General features: G+C 40.4%; 2 protein-coding genes across 2 annotated transcripts; both read left to right on the top strand.

The window, feature by feature from the left end:
- Window positions 1–209: 209 nt before the first annotated feature.
- LOC308395544 (perforin-1-like) lies at window positions 210–6,560 on the top strand (the record flags this gene model as incomplete). The annotated part of the gene is made up of 2 exons (XM_080880427.1): window positions 210–745; window positions 5,390–6,560. The coding sequence occupies 2 exons, from the start codon at window positions 210–212 to the stop codon at window positions 6,558–6,560; spliced, it is 1,707 nt and encodes a 568-aa protein (XP_080736553.1).
- Window positions 6,561–6,954: 394 nt separating this feature from the next.
- LOC308396063 (perforin-1-like) lies at window positions 6,955–11,069 on the top strand (the record flags this gene model as incomplete). Its single annotated transcript, XM_080881122.1, has 3 exons — window positions 6,955–7,038; window positions 7,237–7,772; window positions 9,899–11,069. The coding sequence occupies 3 exons, from the start codon at window positions 6,955–6,957 to the stop codon at window positions 11,067–11,069; spliced, it is 1,791 nt and encodes a 596-aa protein (XP_080737248.1).

Below are 11,069 nucleotides of genomic sequence, written 5' to 3'. Positions count from 1 at the left end.
TAATTGGTAGCTCTAAATTACTTATGGGTTTGAATATGAGTGTGAATGGTTGTCTGTGTCTGTGTGTTAGCCCTGTGACAGACTGGCGACCTGTCCAGGGTGTACCCTGCCTCTTGCCCTAAGAAAGCTGGAATGGAATTTTGCACTGTTTAACTTCCCCTTTGTTCATGTAATTTAATCTCCTCTCATTGTTAAATGATTCCATTCAGATGGCAAAGCTGTGGCACGTCCTGCTCCTGTGTTGGGCATGGAGTCCCTTGTGCCTTCCATCCAGTGTGAGCTTCATTGGTACACCACAGGAGTGTGAAAAGGCTCACTTTGTCCCTGGTTACAACTTGGGTGGTGAAGGCTTTGACATTGTGACGATGGAGAGAAAAGGTGCCTATGTGATCGACACTGAAACATGGAAGATTGGAAATGGTAGCTGTAGGATGTACTGTAACCGTTACATGAATGGCGAGAAACAGAAGGTCCCTGTTGCTGTGGTGGACTGGAGAACCCTGCCCAAGTGCAGTTTGAAGGTCTCCAGTGTGGTCTATGATTCTGTTGAAACTCTTGTCAATGACTCGACATCATCTGTATCCAACAACTGGAAAATTGGCCTTGACATCCCGGTAGATCCTTCAGTAACAGTTGGGGTTGGCTTTGGAGGTTCTCACTCAAGAGATTCCACCTTTGCTATGAAAAAGTCAAAACAAGACCGCTACACCTTCTTACACCATTCGATCAACTGTCATTACTATGGGTGAGTATGTCAGTGGATATTTTTCTTATTTGAGTAATTTTTATTTATTTATTTTTTAATGTATTTCTTCTTTAGTTTAGCATCAAGAGTGATTTAAAATGTCACTGAAGTATTTATTACAATTACTGCAGTGGTGTCAAACATCCCCCCCCCCCCACACACACACACACACACAGGGTCAGGGAGTGTTCTGGAATAATCAAATCATTATATATATATATATATATATATATATATATATATATATATATATATATATATATATATATATATATATATATATATATATATATATATATATATATATATTTTATTTATTTATTTATTTTTTTTTTTACATGTTTTTATTGTATGATGTGAAAAGTAAGGGTAATTTTTAAAAATTGATTTTCACCCTTCAAATTGATTTTAGTTTGAATAATGCGATATCGATTTATTAAACCCCCGAATCGACTTTTAAATATTAATGTATTTTGCCAGAAACGCCAGAATCTCAGGTTAAAGCTCACAAAACTGGTTTAACAACTACCAAATAGCTAAAACAGGTGAAACATCTTCAAGCAACTTAAAGAAGTGCGGTGTTTTTCTTTCCAAGCTCCTTAGACTTCAGAAAGTTACACACACATAACAGGGGCGATAGCTTGTATAGCACACTGTATATTTCATACATAACATCTTCTCCCCACTAAGGTAAGCGACCGCAGCACTGCCCGCAGAAATATTTCACTTAACCTAAATGGTACTTTTTTCTTTTCTTTTTTCTTCTTTTCTTTTCTTTCTTTCTTTCTTTTTTTTACAACACGGTAACAAGTGGGTGGCTTAGTGACCCTCACTAGATAATGTCTAACAATTTCTGTAACCTGTATACACTCAGTGTTTCAATAGACTGGTGTGTTTCTGGAGGTATTGTGGTCCGCAGAACTTGTTCAACAGTCTTTTCCTGATGAGATGTACCAGGGTGGAGCAAGGTGTCACTATCACTCTGGGCTGGTGACATTTAGAATAGAATAGAATAGAAAATTTATTGTCATTGCACATGTCACAAGTACAAGGCAACAAAATGCAGTTTGCATCTATCGAGAAAGTGCTTTAGCAATAATATAGATATATTACAAAATATATATTAGCAATAAAAAATGGATCTATTATAGGTATGAGGGTACAAAATATGGGTCTATTATGGTATGTTACAATGTACACGGTATGAAGGTAAGTTATGAATATGCTATAACTACAAGTATGTACAGGCAGTAGTGAGTGTACAAGCTATGTACAGGCTATGAACAGGGTATAAATATGAAAACTATACAAAAATATGAAACTATACAGAAATATGAACTATACAAGTTATAAACAGTTGTAGAACTATAATTATTATTGTACAGAATGATTGTCTGTACAGAATTTACAGTAGTGCAGTTTAGATCAGTGAGATATGTGGCTAATTTCCACAGAGGTTATATAAAGTGCTAGTGTTTGTGAGTGGTGGTTCAGTCCATGTTATTATTGTGTGTATGATGGTACAGTTGGCCATTTGTTTGTTTTTGTCCATTGTGTGTTCAGTAATGGGTGGTTGTGGGTGTGTGTATTGTTCAGTCCATGAGTTTAATGTGGGTCAGATGTCAGGAGGCAGAGTTCAGGAGTCTGACAGCTGTAGGGAAGAAGCTGTACTGGTACCTGGTGGTCTTAGTCCGGTGACTCCTGTTGCACCTCGCAGAGGGCAGGAGGGTGAAGAGTGCCTGTCAGAGGATCCAGTGCAACCTGCTGAGATACTGGCTCAGGACATGTCAGCATCTGATCCACATGACGTTTCCACACTCCTTGTGCTCCCACATTCACTTTGTATGACACTGGCCCAATCTTTTCCAATATGAAACAACACTGGTGATGCCACCAAAATGTAAATGATTGATACGGAACAGCCCTTTTTGAGTCAAAATAGTCTGCAGCTTCTTAGACTCCTCTTCTACCTCCATCTGTAGATAGGCATTTGCTAAGCCCAGCTTACTGAAATGCTGACCCCCTGCCAGAGAAGCAAACAGGTCCTCAATGCGTGGAAGTAGGTACTTATCCACACAGAGCTGTGAATTGAGAGTGACCATGAAAGCCCCACACAGTCTCACTGAGCCATCCTTCTTGTTGACAGGCACTATGCCCCACTGGTGTGAAGACCCCAAGTTCAGTCAGGCGTTTCAGTTCAGCCTACACTCGAGGTCAGAGAGCATAAGGCATGTTACATGGTGGACAGAATTTGGCTACATTATCAGGCCTAAGAATCAATCTGGCTTTAATTCCTTTCATTGACCCAAACTCCTTAGAGAAAACAGCTGAGTGTTTTGTTAGCACAGCCCCCAGATTGTCATTTCCACTTTGCTCTCTGGCATGAATGTCTTTCAAGTTCAGTTTAATAATTCTCAACCACTCTGGTGCCAGCGGTTCCCCAGTGTATGTCTTCAGCATGATGTCAGTGGGTTGCAGCAGCAACTGACTCAGCATACTTTTGTACTGTTCTCATGGGAGCAAAGACACGCCACCCCCTGTATCCAGCTCCATCTTCATTTTCTTCCCGTTAACTACAGGCATCAGGGAGATAAGTGAATCCCTCTCTTTTCGAGACAATGAATACAGTTCCAACTCACTATCAGTGTCAGATCTGATTCCTTCACTTTCACTTTCCTCACCAGCAACATGATGAATTCTTCTCTTTTTGTCCTTAACTCTGTGTTTAACTGCATTACCTTTCAGTTCAGGTTTTCCGTCTTTCTCTTTCCTGTTCCAATCTTGGCTGCTTCTGGCTCTACCTTTACGCATGCGTTTCGTGTGGCCTTTCCTCCCCAACTGGTGACAGTCACGGTCCTTGTACCAGCAGTCATCATCAGTATGATTCATTTTCCCACAGCGATGGCATCCATCACCTTTTTGCGACAGCACCGTGTTCACTTTAAGAGAGCCACTTAACTGCTGAATTCACGTGTTGCTGTCTCTGCCAACATGGCATAGTCAACTGCTTTGCAGAACATGAGATCCTTTTCTGTCAAAAGATGCTTCTCCACAGTTTCACACTTTAATCCACAAACAAATCTGTCCTGTAGAGCATCTTCCAGATACACACCAAACTCACAATGTTCTGACAGTCTTTTCAACACCACCACATACTGTGCGACTGTTTCCTGTTCCCCCTGATTCCTCTTGTGGAACCGGAACCTTTGCAAAACTCCCACAATATTGTCATACTGCAGGCTTGTTTGGAGCTACCAGGTTACGCAGCAGACCATACGTTTTGGGACCCATCACACAGCAGCACTGGCACTCGTTTCTCAGACTGAATGTCATTAGCCAGGATGCAATGCTCAAAACGTTCAATATATGTTGCCCACTGCTTACCAGCATCATCAAAGGGATCCATCTGCCCAATCATTCCAGCCATGATGCATCTACAGCCAACACTGTCGTTTCTGACTCGTTGTAGAAAAAGCAGCTCACCGAATCCACAGCTCGGAAGTCCTTTCACCATGCTATTGTTTGTTTTCCATCCACACTTGGCCACGCAGTCAGTACATGCACAGTAGACGGCCAAGTCTTCCAGACTTCACAGCACATAACAGGGCGTGGTGCCCACTACTGGTGATAGCTTGTATAGCACACAATATATTTTGGCTTATACATAACAAATTCCCTCTTGCTGTTTTGCTTGCACCAGGAAAAAAATCACACTTCCTGCATGGCTTTCTCTCACTCTGTACTTCAAGACCAGTTTGCCATTAAAAATCTCTGTTTTCTGCATTACTCTGTTATGCACCAGTCTACCGTCTATTCAGTGCTTTCAGCCAAGAAAGCCGAATTTCTGCTGTTCAATAGCGAAGAAATATAAGCTTTTGCAATAATAATGACAAAACCGAATAAAACCTCTGTAACTTTGCTCTGCTTGACTTCAGCAGCATCAGATAATGTTCATATGTTGCACATTACCTGATCTACTGGAGAATATTTTTAAGGTGCGTATCTGCAATAAAAAGTCAGGATAGGAAAAACTCATTCATATTTTTCTGTTTTATCTTCACTTACTTTGACACAAAGGTATCTGCTGTGATGATTACACCACTGATGTGGTCTCACAAGTGTCAGCTTTGTTTTTATACATAGATATAAAAATATGGATATGTACTGATAAATGGTCAGAAATGAAATATTTATGAATGTTTGAGTCAAAATCGAATTGAATTGGAATCGAATCAGTTATAGAAATCGAAAGTGATAACCAGCCCTAGTGAAAAGCATTCACCATGTTACAAAACAGCTGATAATGTTACAGTTTTTCATTCTATGGCTTAACCATTATTAATTGGTGTAGATAGTCATGAGTAATGTGTTTGTCAGCAGGATTTAAAATGGATGACGAGTTTCCTGTTCAGTTGAAAGTATTATTTTCATCACTTGCAAGACAGTGCTTCCTGGTGCAAAATAATGTGAAAAGTCTAAAGCTTATTCTTAGCAGTTTTCCATTTTGAAAAGCCATCCAGTGGACCAGATTTTTGGTGGGCCAGATCTGGCCCGTGAGTCAAATGTTTGACATCTCTCTGATGTTGATAGTTGGAATCAATTTGAATTAAGTTAAACTTATCTATATGCTTTTCTGTTCCACAGCTACAGACTGGCAACAAGTCCTCCTTTGAGTCAGGAATTCCAGCCGGCAGTTGACTCCATTCCCCCTTATTCCTCTAAAACTGCGCCATTATATCACAATCTGATTGACACTTATGGAACACATTACATCACACAAGTGTCTCTTGGAGGTGAAATTAAAGCATCCACTGCTGTCAGGACCTGCATGGCTACAATGAATGGACTAACAGATACTGATGTTAGTGACTGTTTGTCAGTTGAAGCTTCAGCTACTTTTGCAAATTCTGCCCGTATTAAAGCAGAGTATGAACACTGTCAGAGAAAGAAAAACAAGTTGGGGTCTAATCAAAGTTTCAGCAGTTCATTTAATGAGCGGCACACAGAAGCCATTGGTGGAGATATTGATGGAGGTGATATCCTCTTTGCAGGCCAATCTGACCCCTCGGCCTATAAAAACTGGCTCATTTCTCTTAAAAGTATCCCTGATGTGGTCCAATACAACTTAAAACCCCTACACACCATACTGCCATTAAATCATCCTGCCAGGGCGGGACTGAAGCGAGAAGTGGAGCAGTACATTAAGAAAAATGCAGTGCTGAAGAAATGTTCAGAAACCTGTAAGATTGGGCACCGATCAAACGCAAGAGATCCTTGTGCTTGTGTCTGCAACAGTAACCAGAACATCAAGTCAAACTGCTGTCCTGCTGGGAAAGGTCTGGCAACCTTAAAGGTGTTCAAACTTTATGCAAAGGGTCTGTATGGTGATGACTGGAGTCAAACAGATGGTTCAGTGGAGGTGACATATGGTGATCAGAAAAAGCGCACTGATATTATAAGTAATGATGACAACCCTAGATGGAGAGAAACATTTGAGTTTGGAACCATCACCATCAACATGAAAAACAAACTTAAATTTGCTGTGTATGATGAGGACAGTTACTGGAACAGTGATCTGTTAGGCAAGTGTTCATTTGATCTGCGAGCAGGGAAGGTGAGCGACAGCTGCATGCTGAATCATGGGACCTTCTTCTTTTCCTACACCGTAGAGTGTGCACCAAGTCTTAGTGGGAACCAGTGTCAGGAGTATATCCCCTCGGCCATGAGTCCGTCTTTGGCTGAGGTTTTCCACACCAGAAATGGGGTTCTTCTTGGAAAGATTGGGAATAAGTATGAGGAGTCAGTAAATGTGTGAGTTCAATGCTAAATGTCACTGATGAGAGATGAGTCAATAAGAGAATAAGGATTTGACCATCTGCTGAATATCTATGTGCTTGTATTTCATGGCATTCTGTGTTTCTGTGTGCAAAAATATTTTTTGAACTCAAACATGCTTGTGAGAACTCAAAACTGTAATGCACTTAGTTCAAAAATCTAGCAATAAAGAATCAGCAAAGACAACATGTGTGTTTCATGTAATTATTCAAAAAATAATGTGTTACTGTTTATTAGGTTTCTGTAATGCATCAAGAGGTTATCACAAGCTACAGTTGCCCCATGTGCTTGAGGTGTGAGGGGAAACAAAACTAGTGCACATTGTTTCTGTGGGTGTGAGAGCAGTTAAAAATAAAATCTGTGAAAAGAGCACAATGAAGTCTCCACTTCTACATCAGTACTTTAGCATACTTCAGATGACAGAAGCTATTGATCTGAGCTGGCTGTCAACTGTCAGGGTAAGACGACAGAATTATTTCTTGTTTAAAGAAATTTCTTGACTTGAGCATTTGTTGTACGTTTCTGGTTGATTTCTGGTCTCACTGCTGTTCATGTGTGAAAACTACTTTTCTGTATTAGAAAAAATGAAATATTCAAACTTATACATATAAAAAAAGTCATTTATTCTCCTCTCATTGTTAAATGATTCCATTCAGATGGCAAAGCTGTGGCACGTCCTGCTCCTGTGTTGGGCATGGAGTCCCTTGTGCCTTCCATCCAGTGTGAGCTTCATTGGTACACCACAGGAGTGTGAAAAGGCTCACTTTGTCCCTGGTTACAACTTGGGTGGTGAAGGCTTTGACATTGTGACGATGGAGAGAAAAGGTGCCTATGTGATCGACACTGAAACATGGAAGATTGGAAATGGTAGCTGTAGGATGTACTGTAACCGTTACATGAATGGCGAGAAACAGAAGGTCCCTGTTGCTGTGGTGGACTGGAGAACCCTGCCCAAGTGCAGTTTGAAGGTCTCCAGTGTGGTCTATGATTCTGTTGAAACTCTTGTCAATGACTCGACATCATCTGTATCCAACAACTGGAAAATTGGCCTTGACATCCCGGTAGATCCTTCAGTAACAGTTGGGGTTGGCTTTGGAGGTTCTCACTCAAGAGATTCCACCTTTGCCATGAAAAAGTCAAAACAAGACCGCTACACCTTCTTACACCATTCGATCAACTGTAAATTCTATAGGTGAGTATGTCAGGGGATATTTGTCTTCTTTTTTTAAAATTTACTGAGACTTTTTATTTTATTTTATTTTACAGCAGTGGTGTCAAACAATTCGTAATTATATGCCCAGTGATGGGGAGTAACGGAATACATGTACCGCCGTTACATATTTAAAATACAAAATATGAGTAACTGTATTCCGTTCCAGTTACCGTTTAAAAGGTGGTATTCAGAATACAGTTACTTTGTTGAATTAAATGGAGTACACGGTGGTCTTTTCCTGTTTCATGTGTTAGACTGTTCCCTATTTTTGGTAATTCCACGCTGGTGGAAACCCAAACAAAACACGCATTAAGAGGCTCTATTGCTTGTGTGTTGAATCAGCCCCCCCCACCCACCCATCATCTTTAAGTGACTGAGACAGGACTCATCACCACATTCTCATATCATCCTGACCCTTCTGGCCTCGCTAAAGCACAAGACACTTTAACGCCCTTCCCACGCAATGTACACAAGCTGTAAATTTCCACATTGTTTTATTTTATTTTATTTCTATTTATATAATTTGCATAACTCACCCATTTGCTGCACATAATGTCATCTTTGTATATACTCATTCACTGTATATAAAGTTCTGTCTGTCCCTCTCTCTTTTTTTCTTTGCACGGTCGAGGAGCGTATCACATCACATTTCCCTGCGTGTTATACCTGTATAACCATGCACGTGACAAATAAAGAATCTTGAATCTTGAAAATCTTGTGTCTCAACCCCGCGCCCCATGTCACCCCTACTTGCAGCCCGCATAATGTCGTGAAGACATATTTTTAAAAATCATTATTCAAAAAAGTATTTAATATGAAGGCAATAGGCAGAGTGTTACAGGCATAGCCCTAAAGAATGTAGCCTTATGGGCAGTGTAGTCCGCGCTGCAGGGAGAATGGACTGCCATTCCCGTTATGTGTCTGTGAGCGCGAGGGAGAGAGGAAAAAGGAGAGTCAAAAAGTACGAGCTGTGACAAACCAGAAACGGGAGATGGAAGCATGTAAATATAATAATAACCACTGCAGCCAAAAAGAGTGCCCGACGAGCGCAGTTGTAAGTAAGCTATTAAGACTCGACTGTACACTGTGTTCGTCTTTTCCTCCGAAACAATAAGTTCCGTTGAAGCAGCCTTTCAACGCCTCTCTCTGTCTCTCGCTAGCAAAGTTGACCCAGACAAGAAAGTAAAGCTAGTTTTCGGTTACGAGCCTGACACAGAACCCGACGTATTAGTCAGAGGTCCCTTTACTACGGTTCGGAGTCGTGGACCTGTTTTATATACGCGCGGAATAGTTTTCTATACGAGCTGCAAAAAGTGCAGCCTTACCTAATGTCCCCCCTACTGTTACTCATTTATATTAAGATTTAAAAATCTAGTTGGTATTGATATGGCGAGTAACCTGCAGTAATAGTAATAAATCACACAGCAATAGTACATTCATGTAGTTGTAAAAAGCATGATAATATATTAAGTAATCCAAAGTATTCAGAATATGTTACTCTCATTGAGTAAGGTAAAGGAATATGTTACAAAATATACTTTGGGGCATGTATTCTGTGGAATACATTTTAAAGGTGACCTTCCCAGTACTGTATATGCCATGTATAACCCAATTGCACTTTATGTGGCGTGGAGCAGCCAAACCATCGCATAAAAAACTATTAAAAACATTGTCAAATGTAAAGAAATGATATACTGAAAATTTTTATATTCATTGTATCATACTTTTACTAATCAGATCATTAAGTCTGAGTTTTTCCTGTTTCTGTCTGTAGCTTAATTATTGTTCCTCAGTATTGCTGGCCATGGTTAAAATGCATTTTTCAGTAAGACGATGTAAAACTGATGATGTACCTCTAGTTAAGACTGAGTAAAGATGCAATCATTTCATAATGATTTTTTTTTTTTTTAAAAATGCTTCCTGGTGCAAAACACTGGATCAGATTCACTTGTGGGTCATATGTTTGACACACCTGTTTCTCAACAGTTTGAGGCAGTTTCCTTAGTATTGTGATTCTGTTTTGAATTAATAGAAAGAAAAATCTAAAGTGATTCAAATAAAATGGTTCAGACATTAATGCATTTATATGCTTTTCTGTTCCACAGCTACAGACTGGCAACAAGTCCTCCTTTGAGTCAGGAATTCAAGCCGGCAGTTGACTCCATTCCCCCTTATTCCTCTAAAACTGCGCCATTATATCACAATCTGATTGACACTTATGGAACACATTACATCACACAAGTGTCTCTTGGAGGTGAAATTAAAGCAACCACTGCTGTCAAGACCTGCATGGCTACAATGAATGGACTAACAGATACTGATGTTAGTGACTGTTTGTCAGTTGAAGCTTCAGCTACTTTTGCAAATTCTGCCCGTATTAAAGCAGAGTATGAACACTGTCAGAGAAAGAAAAACAAGTTGGGGTCTAATCAAAGTTTCAGCAGTTCATTTAATGAGCGGCACACAGAAGCCATTGGTGGAGATATTGATGGAGGTGATATCCTCTTTGCAGGCCAATCTGACCCCTCGGCCTATAAAAACTGGCTCATTTCTCTTAAAAGTGTCCCTGATGTGGTCCAATACAACTTAAAACCCCTACACACCATACTGCCATTAAATCATCCTGCCAGGGCAGGACTGAAGCAACAAGTGGAGCAGTACATTAAGAAAAATGCAGTGCTGAAGAAATGTTCAGAAACCTGTAAGATTGGGCACCGATCAAACGCAAGAGATCCTTGTGCTTGTGTCTGCAACAGTAACCAGAACATCAAGTCAAACTGCTGTCCTGCTGGGAAAGGTCTGGCAACCTTAAAGGTGTTCAAACTTTATGCAAAGGGTCTGTATGGTGACAAGTGGACTGAGACAGATGGTTCAGTGGAGGTGACATATGGTGATCAGAAAAAGCGCACTGATATTATAAGTAATGATGACAACCCTAGATGGAGAGAAACATTTGAGTTTGGAACCATCACCATCAACATGAAAAACAAACTTAAATTTGCTGTGTATGATGAGGACACTTACTGGAACAGTGATCTGTTAGGCGAGTGTTCATTTGATCTGCGAGCAGGGAAGGTGAGCGACAGCTGCATGCTGAATCATGGGACCTTCTTCTTTTCCTACATCGTAGAGTGTGCACCAAGTCTTAGTGGGAACCAGTGTCAGGAGTATATCCCCTCGGCCATGAGTCCGTCTTTGGCTGAGGTTTTCCACACCAGAAATGGGGTTCTTCTTGGAAAGATTGGGAATAAGTATGAGGAGTCAGTAAATGTGTGA

This window comes from Rhamphochromis sp. 'chilingali' (genome assembly GCF_963969265.1).
Source record: "Rhamphochromis sp. 'chilingali' genome assembly, chromosome: 4".
NCBI lineage: Eukaryota > Metazoa > Chordata > Actinopteri > Cichliformes > Cichlidae > Rhamphochromis > Rhamphochromis sp. 'chilingali'.
This window is presented reverse-complemented; position numbering and strand designations above follow the sequence as displayed.